This window comes from Eurosta solidaginis, chromosome 2, assembly GCF_040869045.1.
Source record: "Eurosta solidaginis isolate ZX-2024a chromosome 2, ASM4086904v1, whole genome shotgun sequence".
Classification (NCBI taxonomy): Eukaryota; Metazoa; Arthropoda; class Insecta; order Diptera; family Tephritidae; genus Eurosta; species Eurosta solidaginis.
The window spans coordinates 241,291,927-241,306,400 of NC_090320.1; the positions used below are offsets into that span (position 1 = coordinate 241,291,927).

The 14,474-nt window shown below is 41.1% G+C and overlaps 1 protein-coding gene across 1 annotated transcript; it reads left to right on the plus strand.

Annotated features, from left to right (window-relative positions):
- On the plus strand, positions 1–9,646 carry gudu (Armadillo repeat-containing protein gudu). Its single transcript, XM_067769211.1, has 6 exons — positions 1–76; positions 136–829; positions 2,118–2,340; positions 5,245–6,058; positions 9,075–9,289; positions 9,346–9,646. Exons 1-6 carry the CDS (start codon positions 1–3, stop codon positions 9,487–9,489), a joined length of 2,166 nt encoding a protein of 721 aa, XP_067625312.1. The 3' UTR covers positions 9,490–9,646.
- The last annotated feature ends 4,828 nt before the right edge of the window (positions 9,647–14,474 follow it).

A 14,474-nucleotide genomic window follows, 5' to 3' on the forward strand; every position in this document is an offset into this window, starting at 1 on the left:
ATGTCTGTTAAAATGGGCAGCCTTGACGAGGAAGAAGAACTTTTAAATGTTCAATCATACCATTCGGATGGTAAAGGTCAGTTAGCAAAATAACTCACACCGGAACACAAAAAATATTTACAAGATCTTTATAAGGTAACAAATCACAAGATGAATTGCAAACGAATGCGAATCAGTACGAATTAAATTTACAACAAAAACATTTGGAAGAACAACAAATGCAGCAAAAAAAGAAGAAAGAACAACGTCGACGTGGTGCCGCTGATACTTGCGGTAGCTGTCCGGATACCTTTTTTGGTGGAAAGAAAACCATTATAGTACAAGATTCCGATTCGACCGAAGTTGAGTCCTCAACAGAGGAAGAAGAACGTTGGAAGGATATAGCACGTACTGCCGAAATACCTGCAGAATATTATAATATTCAAAAGTTGATCAAATATATTAAAGCGGGCAATCAGACAGCCACAATTGTATCGCTTTGTTGTTTACGCGATTATGATCTCCGCACACAAATCAATCAAATGGCTGTGCAGGATATTGGTGGCTTAGAAGTTTTGGTGAATATACTCGAATGTAATGATTCGCATTGTGCACTTGGCTCACTCTCCGTACTCACTGATATCTCGTTGAACATCGATATACGTAAGACCATTGTGGATTTAGGTGGCATACCATTGATAGTGGATATTTTGAGTGCACTCTCTAAAGAGCTAAAGACAATGGCCGCTGAGACATTGGCTAACGTGTGTAAGGTGCGTTTGGCTAGAAAATATGTACGCACTTGTGGTGGTATACCGAAATTGGTTGACATGTTGGATGTTAGTTTGCGGTGGGTAAACTCTGTAGACTCTTTCTGCTTCTGTTGATATCACTAGGCTGTTAGTAAATAATCACGCAACAAAAAAAATTCGTACCCCCCTTTGTTTCTCACCCATTCGATGGGCACAACACTCAGAACTCCCGTTTGCATGCTTAACTTACCATGACTCCTCCGAAGTTTGCAGCTGCCGATGGTGTTATTTGGCCAGCCCTCTTATTCCCTCCCTTCCATGGTCGGCAGTGGCCTTATGGTTGCCGACCCCAATGTTCAACCTAAAATTGTCTATCCCCTCATGTCACCCGTCCGTCCCCTCCCTGTCCGTCCGTCTGACCACATCACATCCGAAATCAAATACCACCAACCTAAATTGATAAGCAATTCATTGTAAATTTATTGACAAATTAATTCACATGTTTGTATTCACACCAACGTGTGGTCCTTATTTACGATGTCTTTATTACATACTATATGAGCCTTACGATCGGCCCTCGTAACCCTATAAAGCTACAGTGCTTTTGTTAATAAAATGTGAAAAGAAAGAATTATGCAAAATTCGAAGCTACTCAAACGTGTCGCCAAGTCTCATCCTTTTGGCCCAGTTCGGCCCGACGATTGAAATTATCAAGACTTAAAAGAAGTTGCCCAACGCGGCCAAAGAGAAGCGGTTTGAGAAACCGCAGGGTACTGAGCGTGTAATCCACGCCTGGGTTTTGGCAGCCTACCTCCTACAAGACGTCTTGCTCCGGTGAGCGCTAAAACTACGGGTGTATCCCTACAATTTTCCCCCGCCCTCTCTTCCTTTCACTTTAGGTGTGCCCCTGCACACTTGTTCACATGCATGAAACCGTGTGCCAATCAGCTTTAATAGCTTAATGCTGCCCGTCGTGTTGGCATACCAAAGTGGCTTCTTATTTAGAGCACGCGATGAAACTTGCAAATTGACTTTTGTTGCTTTTCTTTCCTTTTTTATTAGTTTGCGATCTAATTTTTGATCACGTCCAACTCCTTGAGTAATCACCGGAAAAAGGGTAGAACTTTCGCGAAGCTCGTGGCAGCTATTGCCTTATTTGCAGAAATGTCAAAAACAGCTGAGTTGACTGCGTTCGCAACATGTAGTTCAAGGTTGTTGCATTAGCTTTAACATGTTTGCAGCCAGTGTTAGCAGAAAGGTCGTTGAAATAAACAGGGTGACCGCAACAAAGTGATTTATTCAACAGTTTAGCGATTCGAACGTTAGCAGAAGGTTTCAAATAAGCGGTATTTCCCAAAATTCGTTTCAGTATTTTATCTCTTGCAGTGTCCTACAAACTCCGCTGGAAGAACTCAACGCTACTGATTTGGAATGTTTGTATATGGCGCGCGCTGGTGCTCGTGCACTTTGGTCGCTTTCGTTGTCTCGTCACAATAAAGAGTTGATGCGTAAGAGTGGTGTTGTGCCGTTGATGGCCCGTTTACTTAAGTCTTGTCACACAGACGTTGTTATACCGATTATGGGTACCATACAGGAATGCGCATCGCAGGTAAAGTAATGATGGCTCTATTGCTTCTTCTTGTAGTCATGCTTCATGCCCATCCAGTAGGTGTGAATTGTCATCGATATCCCCGAATATGAGTCGTAGCGCATTGGACACTGAGTTTGAGGTTCACCGGTAGTAGCCTCTATCGATATCCCCGAATAGGGGTCCTAGCGCATTGGACACTGAAATTGAGGTTCATCGGTAGTAGCCTCTTTGCGTATGAGGCTGGCATATAATCGGTGGTATTTTCCGTGATTTTAAGTATCACAAAAATCTGAAGGTTTGGTAGATTTATCAGGTCTAAAGCTTCGTTAAATTTTAGACGGAACATTGCACCGGCTTCTTCCTCGCGATATTGAAACTAGAAGAAATTAACTTAAGCAAATTCTGTTGCCAAGTTGCCAATTTCTGGTCGAATTTTGGGTAATTATTCTATACATGCGCGTTACTGCGACCGTGCTTATCGTGGTTCTATAGGCAGCGTCCCTTTTCCAGAGGCAGCGGGACCTATCGGAGGTATCTCAAAGCTTTGAGCGAGCTTATCTCCTAGTTCATCCTAGTTGGAAATAGAATCCTGTATTTGAATACGTGTTTTAGCTCTCACCAGACACTTAACTCCAATGTCATAAAGTATATCGACCTGGAGCAAGTTTCAGTGGCAGCCACCATATCTGGAGGTTCAAAACAACTGCTATCATTTTTTATTCTCAAAAAGAATTTTGTTATTAGGAATTTCTTCATAATTATGGATCTAAATTAATTGTGCCCAGAAACCCAAGTTCTTTTAGCCGTTCCCTACAGAGTTTTTTGGGGTGGATCTATCTATATTCAGCCATACCGAAAATACTATATCTTTCCAGCTCAACTATAGCGATATCTGCAATCGTTTAGACTTTTCAAGGTCTGTTCTACAACTCATATGCCCCGTGGAGATAGTGAGGTGAAGAACTCATCTGTGTTAGGAGTGTGGAGAACTTGTTTCTGAACAGGGAAGAGAGGCGAGGATATCCTGCAAAGTTCTAGGACCGTCGAGCCTCAATCATGCTCATAGTCATTTTTTGAAATACCCACCGTACAGGTCCATTTGGTAAAATACGACTTTCTATTCCACCTTGATTTAGCATATATGATTAGTCTCTCATCCAGATTTCTGCTCATTTTTCACAGATCCTACCGGAGTAAAAACTTCCTTTCTAACTTTTTGGATTACAAATATCACGCGCTCGTGGTCCATTTGCTTTTCGAGCTTCCGACAGATTTCTTGTCAATTGTGCTAAAAGGTCGATGGGGATTGTTCTGGAGAGGGTTTCTAATCCGTTGCAATAACAGGAGGCCCCTTTTGTTAATTGTGGTTGTGCTGTAATGATGCCAATATCAGTTGCGTAGATGAGTAACGGCGCACTTATCTTGGAGCATCGATGCCAGCTGTGGGTGGAGCTTCGAAAATTCTACAGAGAGATGACGCATAGTGTACATTTTCTACCCGTGTCATTTTAACCAACTGTCCTAAGAAACATCATTGTAGAGTCGAGGGGGCCCTTTAAGGGTTTGAAGATTTGTCGACTGGGCTTCCACTCAACGTGTTGCTATCGACATTGGGATCTTGAAAGTCTGATTGGTTGATTGGCAGGAGTTCTATAAGTCCAGTTCCCCACCATGGCCATAAGGACTTCATCCTCACGAGATATCCCAATGGTATCTTTACTGGTCATTTCATCAGACAATTTATTTTCAACGTTTCTGAACTCGTGGACCCAACATAGGACAGACATTGGGATGTCCTATAAGCGCCAGCTAGTCTCAACATCTCCACACAATATATGATTTTATTAATACAGATTATAAAACCTTTAACGCAGTCTCTTTGTCAACAAAGGCCAACTACCTCTAGGACTAAGCTTAACAAGGATCGTGCTGTACTGAACAAAGGTGGTTACGTTGGTGTCTGAAACCATACTGTCCTGCAGCAGTCTAGCTCTCTCGTAGAAGCTTCATGTACAGAACAGCTCTGTTCACTTTTCCATTTCTGAGCCCTGGGTGCACATTAAGGGTCCTAAGACTTAACAAACCTTCATCTATTTAACATTTTGTGTAACAAGTGAGTGAATTATGCGGAATACTCTTTCTCTGGCAGATATAATTTGCCAAGTGGAAGTATTTCCAGGGAGCTAATGTGGTTTTCATCGGATGCTATTATCTCTTCTAAAGATATATTCAGAATTGAGCTTGCCGCAGATATCAGGAGGGTTTTTATTATTTTAAGTAAGCCTCTTATATAGGCTTGTATCTTAAACTTACCTTAGAAAATATTCATGAAGATGCGATTTTGTCACAGCGATCGAATCAATAATCACAGTGGATCGCAGCGACAGTTTCGAGGAATTGCTATGATCACTGGCGCGATCACAGATCTAGTCGCGGATACAATTCTTAGCGACAGTAGGAATCTATAATTCATTAGTGGGAGATGGCATTAAATAGAGCAGGATGCCCTATGGCAACATTCAGTCTATGTGAGGACGCAGTAAACTACAATAGCAACATCTATTAGTAGATAGCAATTTACCGCGTCATCTCACAGAGAATAGCGGCAAAAATCATGGAATCATTGATTTATATTGCCGGAGCTAATTATAATTCTGTCACAGAAGCTTTGAATGAATTTGTGACAACAATTAGTCTCAAGCGTGATTTCGAACTGTGATTTATCTCATATTGCATATCACAGGATAAAAATTGCTGAAAGTAGTCACGGAAAAAACTAGCTGCGGCTGGAGACTCAGCATACAAAATCAAGTTCCTAATAGATAGCTTAAACTGTAAAGTGGCTATGTCCTACCCATATATCTAGATTAATTCCGAAAATTCGAACCCTACAACAAATAACAAACTCATCTTCCGTCACAGCCCAAATTCCAATTGGCCATTACAACTGAAGGAATGATCGCTGATATAGTCACTCATCTACATTCGGATAGCTTGGATTTGAAGACCGAAGGCAGTACCGCCATTTACAAATGTGCCTTCGATCAAACTACACGTGATTTGGTGCGTTCGGCGCACGGTTTGGAACCGCTCGTCGCTATTATTAAAGATAAAAATGTGCGTGAAAATAAAAAGTTGTTGATTGGTGCAGCCGGTGCCATTTGGATGTGTGCCGCCTCAGAGGCGAATGTTAAAAAACTCGATACGCTACGTCTAATCAATCATCTTGTACCTTTGCTAAACGATGATTCAGATGATGTGATTACCAATGTTGTTGGTGCTATTGCTGAATGTGTACGCTTCCAAAATAATCGTGAAGTATTGCGTAACGCAGGCGGCTTAGCAGCTTTAGTTGCACTATTGAATTCCTCACATGCACCACTGCTTGTGAATTTGGCTAAAGCTTTGAAGGAATGCTCTCAGGATCCGGAAAGTATGCGTATATTAGAGGATTTAGATGCGGTGCGTTTAATATGGTCGCTACTAAAAAATACCGATACAAAAGTGCAGGCTAATGCCGCATATGCTATATGTCCGTGTGTACAGAATGCGCGTGAATCGGGTGAGTTGGTGCGTAGTTTGGTGGGTGCTATGGAGTTGGTAGTGGAATTACTCAAGTCCACGGATACAGAAGTGTTGTCGGCAGTTTGTGCTGCTATAGCAACAATTGCAAAGGATCAAACAAATTTGGCAATTTTGAGCGATTTGAAAGTTATCTACAAGTTAGCCGATTTGGGTGAGTAGCACTGAGTTGCTGTATAAGTGGTATTGCAGTTTTTATACTCAGCTGAGCAGAGCCCACAGAGTACATTAATTTTGTTCGCATAACGGTAATCCATAACGGCATAAACTAATCGAGATAGATATAGACTTCTATCTATCAAAATGATCTGGGCGAAAAAAAAAATTCATTTAGCCATATCCGTCCGTCCGTCCGTAAACACCATGACTTGAGTAAATTTCGAGGTGTCTCAATGAAATTTGGTGTGTAAGTTCCTGGGCACTTATCTCAGATCGCTATTTAAAATGAACGAAATCGGACTATAACCACGCCCACTTTTTCGATATCGAAAATTTCGAAAAACCGAAAAAGTGCAATAATTAATTACCAAAAACGGATAAAGCGATGGAACTTGGTAGGTGGGTGAACCCTTTGACGCAGAATAGAAAACTAGTAAAATTTTGGACAATGGGCGTGGCACCGCCCACTTTTGAAAGAAGGTAATTTAAAAGTTCTGAAAACTGTAATTTGGCAGTCGTGGAAGATATCATGATGAAATTTGGCAGGAACGTTACGCCTATTACTGTATATGTGTTAAATTTAAATTAGCAAAATCGGATGACGAACACTCCCACTTTAAAAAAAAATTGTAAAAGTCAAATTTTAACAAAAAATTGAACATCTTCACAGAATATAAGTAAATTATGTCAACATTCAACTCAAGTAATGATATGGTGCAACAAAATACAAAGGTTAGGTTAGGTTGAACTGGCCGGTCCATGAGGACCTCACATAGACTGATTGAGTCCGTAGTGTTACCAGAAGTTTGTTTTAACGACCAAACTGAAAAACCCTACCAAAAACCTGAACCTATGTTATAAAATAACTCCGCAAATACTAGAAGCTTCCTAGGACTTAAGCTAAGTTAAGACAGTTGCTGCTTCTAGATCTAACAGTTGTATCACTCCTAGTAGCTGTAGTCTTAGCCTGGCAAGTGCAGAGCACGAGCACAGAACGTGCTCGATCGTTTCCTCCTCCAACCCGCACTTCCTACATCTGCTATCACTGACCAAGCCTAATTTAAAGGCATATGACGCCAGAAGGTAGCGTCCAGTCAGAATACCCGTCATGAGTCTACAGTCCTCTCTTTTTAATGGTAGAAGCAACTATGTTAGTCTAAGGTTGTAAGACCTACACATAATCTTCAACACTTTACAGCCCCGCGCTTGAACCCACGCCTTTCCCGCTTGGTCGATCATGTGCACCTCTCACCTTCGCTTAATCTCGCCCAGTCTAATTGGGACGTCTACGGTGCAAGCTTCAAGGGATGCGTCCTTTTTAGCTAGTTCGTCTGCTTTTTCATTCCCATCTATTCCCATATGCCCTGGGACCCAATATAAATGCATGCTTCTTCCTGTCCCGATTCTCTCCATAGACTGCTTACACTCTAACACGCATTTAGATGCTGTGCTATGCGAGATTATTGCCTTAATTGCTGCTTGACTGTCAATATAAAAGTTAACACGGTTGCAGCTTAAGCTATTCTCTTCCAGAGTTTCTACTGCTTTGGTTGCGGCTAATATTTCCGCTTGAAAAACGCTACAGTAATCCGGCAGCCTGTAGGATCTGCTTAGTTCCGGATCAGCACAGTATACCGCAGAACCTACTCCTTCCAAGCTCTTGTACGCATACAAAAAAGGTTGCCGAAGCACATACTGAAACGCATCACTCGATTAACTCAGTGTATCGCCGTGTAGATGTTGCCTTCGCGCTTTACTAACATGCGTAAAATGCCTACATACTATACAAGCACAACATCTTGTTCGCATGATCTGGAAGTCTCCCATCCATAGTACTCCAAGGTAGGACATAGATGTAACTATTCTAGATTGCATAGTCCAGAAGACAATTATAAACATGTAAAATAGATTTAAGTTAGGCTTAGGAAAGCCGTAATAAATAAATATATTACATTATACATTCCACTACTTTGGAACCACCTGTGTACACATGTAGCGCCTCGTCCGCCATTTGTGGACCCTTGCGCCAACCGTCCACCCCTATTGTGGCCTTAAGATCTCCCTCGAGGCGCAGATAGGGAATGAAGATGGTATTGGCTCCGCCCTTTTTTATTTAATTTGTCTAGAATGCTTTTAATGCCATAAGTCGAACAAAAATTTACCAATCTTTGTGAAATTTGGTAAGGGCATAACTTCTATGCCGGTAACTGTTTTCTGTGAAAATGGGCGAAATCGGTTGAAGCCACGCTAAGTTTTATACACAGTTGACCGTCTGTGCTTCCGCTCGGCCGTTAACACGATAACTTGAGCAAAAATCGATATATCTTTACTAAACTTAGTTCACGTACTTATCTCACTTTATCTTGGTATTAAAAATGGGCGAAATCCGACTATGACTACGCCCACTTTTTCGATATCGAAAATTTCGAAAAATGGAAAAAATGCCATAATTCTATACCAAATACGAAAAGAGGGATGAAACATGGTGATTGGATTGTTTTTTTTGACGCAAAATATAAAATTTTGGAAAAAACTTTGTAAAATGTGTGTGACACCTACCATATTAAGTAGAAGAAAATGAAAAAGTTCTGCAGGGCGAAATCAAAAGCCCTTGGAATCATGGCAGGCATCCTGTTCGTGGTATTGCATATATAAATATATAAATTAATTAAAATGTTCTGGGTCACCCTGGTCCACATTTTGGTCGATATCTCGAAAACGCCTTCACATATACAACTAATGGCCACTTTTAAAACCCTCATTAATACCCTTAATTTGATACCCATATCGTACAAACACATTATGGAGTCACCCCTGGTCCACGTTTATGACCTTCCATTTGATACTCATGTCATACGAACACCTTCCAGGGTTACCCTAGGTTCATTTTCCTACATGGTGATTTTCCCTTATTTTGTCTCCAAAGCTATCAGCGGAGTATTTAATGTTCGGTTACACCCGAACTTAGCCTTCCTTACTTCTTTTAAACTTTTCCTATTCAAACATCACAGTAAACACTGAGGAGGATTTGTTACGCGAGAACTTAGCTGCTGCTATTGCTAGTTGCGCTACATTTGGCAATAATACACAGGAATTGGGACGTCTACGTACTGTCACGCCCATTGTCAGTTATTTGACAAGCAATGATCCGGCCGTACACCGCACAACATCTATGGCTTTGGAGAAACTATCTATGGATCCACAAAATTGTATTATTATGCACCAGGTGAGTGAGTGATATCTTCGGGCTCCCAGCTTTTTTCTTACCTTAATCTCTTCTAGAGTGGTGTTGTGCCCTTTTTGCTGGAGTGCGTTGGTTCGACAAACAAAGAGACTCAATTGGCTGCTGCCGGTTGTTTACGCAATATTCGCGAATTGGCTTTGCGTGCGGAGGAGTATTTGCTAAAAATCGATGAGGAATATTAATTGGTTATTGAATCGCATGATGTAATGGCATTTCTACTGCGTTGGGGAGAGCTCTTGCTATTTACCTGCATATTTTTGTTTGTTTATATTACTATAACTCTCTTTTGTAGACCAATTTTTCACTCTCTCGCATGTAATGAATGACTATGGGTTATGATGAGTACAAATATGGGGTTTTCTGAAGCCAAATTCTAGGTGGAAATCGGGTGAGGAAGCCAATTGAGGCAGTAGACTAGTGAACTAGACTTTATCAGGAGCTCAATCACTGTAGTGTCTTTGAAGAGGAAGTTGCACAAATAGGGATGGGGAAAATTGGACGTTGCTATCCAGGGCTACAAGCCCAGCGGCTTTTAAGCCCTGACCTCAACAATGATGCGATAAATGTACCATAGTAGACTGGAAATTCATGAATTTGCGTTCGACTGCTCAGAATCAAGTATGGTATAGAGAGTGAAGATAGGATGACTTGGATTTTTTTAAAGAGAAAAGTTCCAAGGAAGATATATGGTCCTGTTTGCGGTGCCAAAGGTATGTATCGAAGGAGGACTAATGATTAGGTATAAAAGACCAAAGGTTTCGCTGGTTAGGTCAAGAAGACGCTCCGGCACAAAAAGTATTTCTGTAGACACCAATATTTGGAAGCAGAGAAATTATGAGATCTCCATTAAGTTGAGAGAGACAAGCTGAAAAGCTTTGATCTCCCTTAGAGCTTTCTATTGGTATGGCGTGACTAGATTTCAACAGCCTAAATTGCCAAGTCGACTAAGCGTTAATTATTTTGAGATAGGTATCATCTATTCTCCTGGCTAATGCCGATATTTGTTAGTCGGACGTAGCGGGATATAGCAAATTCGGAGTTCCGCTTGGTCTCTAGGCACATATTCAGCGGGTTGGACAGGCTACCTCGTACAAAATTGCTGAATATCTCATCCTGGGTGTCAATTATCGCCATTTTTCCTCAATGAATTGTCATCGTGTACGGTAATAAATTTGTAGGTTAGTGGGAAGTCGCTCAACAATTGATCGCACGATTTCTCCGGAATACATGCGGGCCTGAGGCTCTTAAAAGTCAGAAGCGTACTAAAGACCGAAAAAAGCTGGTGGTGCTGCCATCGACCAAAGTCAAATATAGACCAAGGGAGTGTAAGCCACTTTGTGGACATTCTCTTTCCCACCCAAGCACTGAGAAAGGATGGATACGTCACCCAAGAAGACCGTAACGTCGAACCATTCCGTGAAGAAGAGCGCAAAATGGCCCTACATAGCATGTCGTAGTCGTTGCGTGAACCAAACCGTTATATTTGCTCGAACTGGAGGCCAGTAGAGATACTGCTCGCATACAGGCGCGAGAAGCATTGATTTGACGCTGGCAACAGCAGTGGAGCAGCAGCACTGCAGAACTGAACCCATGGTTGAGACAACCACACGGAGAGCCCACCTTTACCTGACCCAATATCTAACCGGAAACGGTTACTTACGTAAAAATCTCCATAGAATGGATAAGGTTGAAAACACGAACTGCCTGTACTGAGGAAAATTGGACGATATATACCACGCTTCTAGAAAATCTATACACAAATGATGTGAAGATTGTGGCGTATGCTGGCGATGTGGCGATCCTGATTTTGGATCAATTCTCTACAGTGATGAGTAAAATCGTGGAAAGAAAGTTGAAAACGTTAGCACATGGAAGTGGCCGTAGGCCAAATTCAGAGAATGCGGATCTACTACTCTTCACAAGGAAGCACAACCCTCCTTTAAATTACCAAGGCTAAGCGGCCAGTAATTAACCCTATCAAGGGATTCCAAATATCTGGGACTGACAATCGATTTTAAATTGAACCGGAAAGCACGCATCCAGGAACGGTTACGGAGTGTCTGCATCTGTTTCTACGCCTGCAAGGAAATGTTCGGTAAGAAATGGGTTCCTAAGCCAAAGATGGTGCTAGGCTATATGAGGCAGTATGGCGGGAGCTCTAAGAACTATAATCTCAACCGTCTACAGAGAGTTCAGGGCACTGCGTGCGGTGGTGCCACTGGAGTCTGCCGCACCTGCCCACCGACGGCTTTAGAACCCATCTTAATCCTGCTTTCGATAGTCATGTACGTCGGCACAAACCGAATTGACTCAGATAATCTGGGTGCAGTATCTTAAATATACTTCCGCCGAGAATTTTGAATTCCGAAATAGAATATTATCCCCGCAACCTGCAGTTTGATGGCGGTATTAACACTATCATTCCAGGTATGAATGATTGGAAGATGGGCATGACTCCAGCTAACAATGATATACTAATCTAAACCGATGGCTCCAAAATGGCCTCCGGTGTGGAGGATGGTATCTATTCGCATTATATATTCAAGCAGAAGTCCTCGCGTTTTGGCAGGCCTCAAAATCACTCGAGGTTCGGAACATAATAGGCAAATTATCTATCTTTTCTGACAGCCAAGAAATAAAGGATCTGCCTGAATCACACACTAGTTCAAAGCTAGTAGGGGCATGCAAGTAACCGACACCCTGAATATATACATTATTTGGTTTCCGGACATAGGGGAATCGAATAAAATGAGATGGCTGATAAGCTGGCACGTAGAGGCTCATAGGAAGTAGGTAGCGGAATAATCAGCGTCACCATGGGCTGTGCGATTTGCAGAGCTACGATGAAAGGAAGACAGGGATTCTATTGGGCCAACACCTATAAGCTTATAGCGGCCTGCGCTGGCCATTGGGCTTGAGGCACGCAAGTTGGATATTTTGCCCTACTACCACTGTAGAAATTGTAAAAACGTAACTGCAAAAGAGACTGTTATACATTTTGTTTGTAAATGCCCGGCTCTGGCTAGAACAAGTCTAAGAGCCTTCGGAAGCCCCTTTTTGGAAAATTGAGAAGGTTATCGCAAACAGGGATTCCAAATGTTTTTGATTTTAAAGTATGTCGGGATAGTTGTAGTACATATCCGATGTAGCACTCCGTAGGTTCAAATAAGTTTTATGCCATTAGAATGGCTTTTCCTGAGCTAATTGGGCGACCTGGATGGCAGCCATTATACCTACCTACCTACGCCACACTTTCTTCGATTGCGAGCATTTCGTCCAACAGCGACCTATCCCTGGGCATTGTCATCAATAACATGACCTGTTGAAGCGACAGATGGAAAGGGTCAGCACATACTGAAGCTTATACTTCTCACGAAACGAGAGTCACGTCAGAGTAGCCATCGAGAAGACGTAGAGCGCACCGCTCCCGTACCCGAAGTAATACTAAATGCAGTAAAGCATGTTTGGTTTTAATAGGTAGCCCTTCAAGGAAGAGAAGTGAAGCTTAAAATAGCCCAGTTTTTGCAAAGCATTTCCTCCTTCTATGAAACTCAAACAACAAGTAAGAAAGTCTAAGTTCGGGGAAACCGAACATTACATACCCAGCTGTGCACTTGAAACGCTGTTGTTGTTTGCTTTGTGTAATTAATAGTGTTATAAGGCTGCGCAATAATACATATGTATGTGAATATTTTTGAAAAGTGGGCGTGGTCTTTAACCGATGTTGATTATCTTCATGCAGTCTGTATAATTTGGAAAGGATAGTATATCTGCCAAATTTGTATGTAATAACTTTGACAGCTTTTGATTTTATTAAACACCCAAATTTTCTTCTTATAAATGTGGGTGGTGACACGCCCATATTCCAAAATTGTTTGGAATTTATGTTTTGCGTCATAAAATCAATCCAACTACCAAATTTCATTAGGTTATCGGTATTCGTTATTAATTGAATTTTTTAATTTTTTCAAATTTTCGATATCGAAAAAGTGGGAGTTCGATTTCGCTCATTTTAAATACCAATCTATTCTGGGTTCAGATAAGCTCTTGTACCCAATTTGGTGAAGATATCTCAATATTTGCTCAAGTTATCGTGTTAACAGACGGACATGGCTTCAAATTTTATACTCAGTTGAGCAGAGCTCACAGAGTATATTAACTTTGATTGGATAACGGTAGGTTGTACAGGTATAAAGGAATCGAGATAGATATAGACTTCCATATATCAAAATCATCAGTATCGAAAAAAAAATTTGATTGAGCCATGTCCGTCCGTCCGTCCGCCCGTTAAGACGATAACTTGAGTAAATTTTAAGGTATCTTGATGAAATTTGGTATGTAGGTTCCTGGGCACTCATCTCAGATCGCTATTTAAAATGAACGACATCGGACTATAACCACGCCCACTTTTTCGATATCGAAACTTTCGAGAAACCGAAAAAGTGTGATAATTCATTACCAAAGACGGATAAAGCGATAAAATTGGTAGGTGAGTTGAACTTGTAATGCAGAATAGAAAATTAGTAAAACATTGGATAATGGGCGTGGCACCGCCCACTTTTAAAAGAAGGTAATTTAAAAGTTTTGCAAGCTGTAATTTTGCAGTTGTTGAAGATATCATGATGAAATTTGGCAGGAACGTTACTCCTATTACTGTAAGTATGCTTAAAAAAAATTAGCAAAATCGGAGAACGGCGTGGTCTTTAAAAAAAAAATAAAAAAAATTTTTGTTTAAGTAAAATTTTAACAAAAAATTTAATATCATTACAGTATATAAGTAAATTGTGTCAACATGCATACATATATTAACAAAAATAAAAGAAAATATCAAAATGGGCGTGGCTCCGCCCTTTTCCATTTAATTTGTCTAGGATACTTTTGATGCCATAAGTGGAACAAAAATTTACCAATCCTTGTGAAATTTGGGAGGGGTTAGATTCTAGGACGATAACTGTTTTCTGTGAAAAAGGGCGAAATCGGTTGAAGCCACGCCCAGTTTTTATACACAGTCGACCGTCTGTCCTTCCGCTCGGCCGTTAACACGATAACTTGAGCAAAATTCGATATATCCTTACTAAACTCAGTTCACGTACTTATCTGAACTCACTTTGTATTGGTGTAAAAAATGGCCGAAATCCGACTATGATCACGCCCACTTTTTCGATAT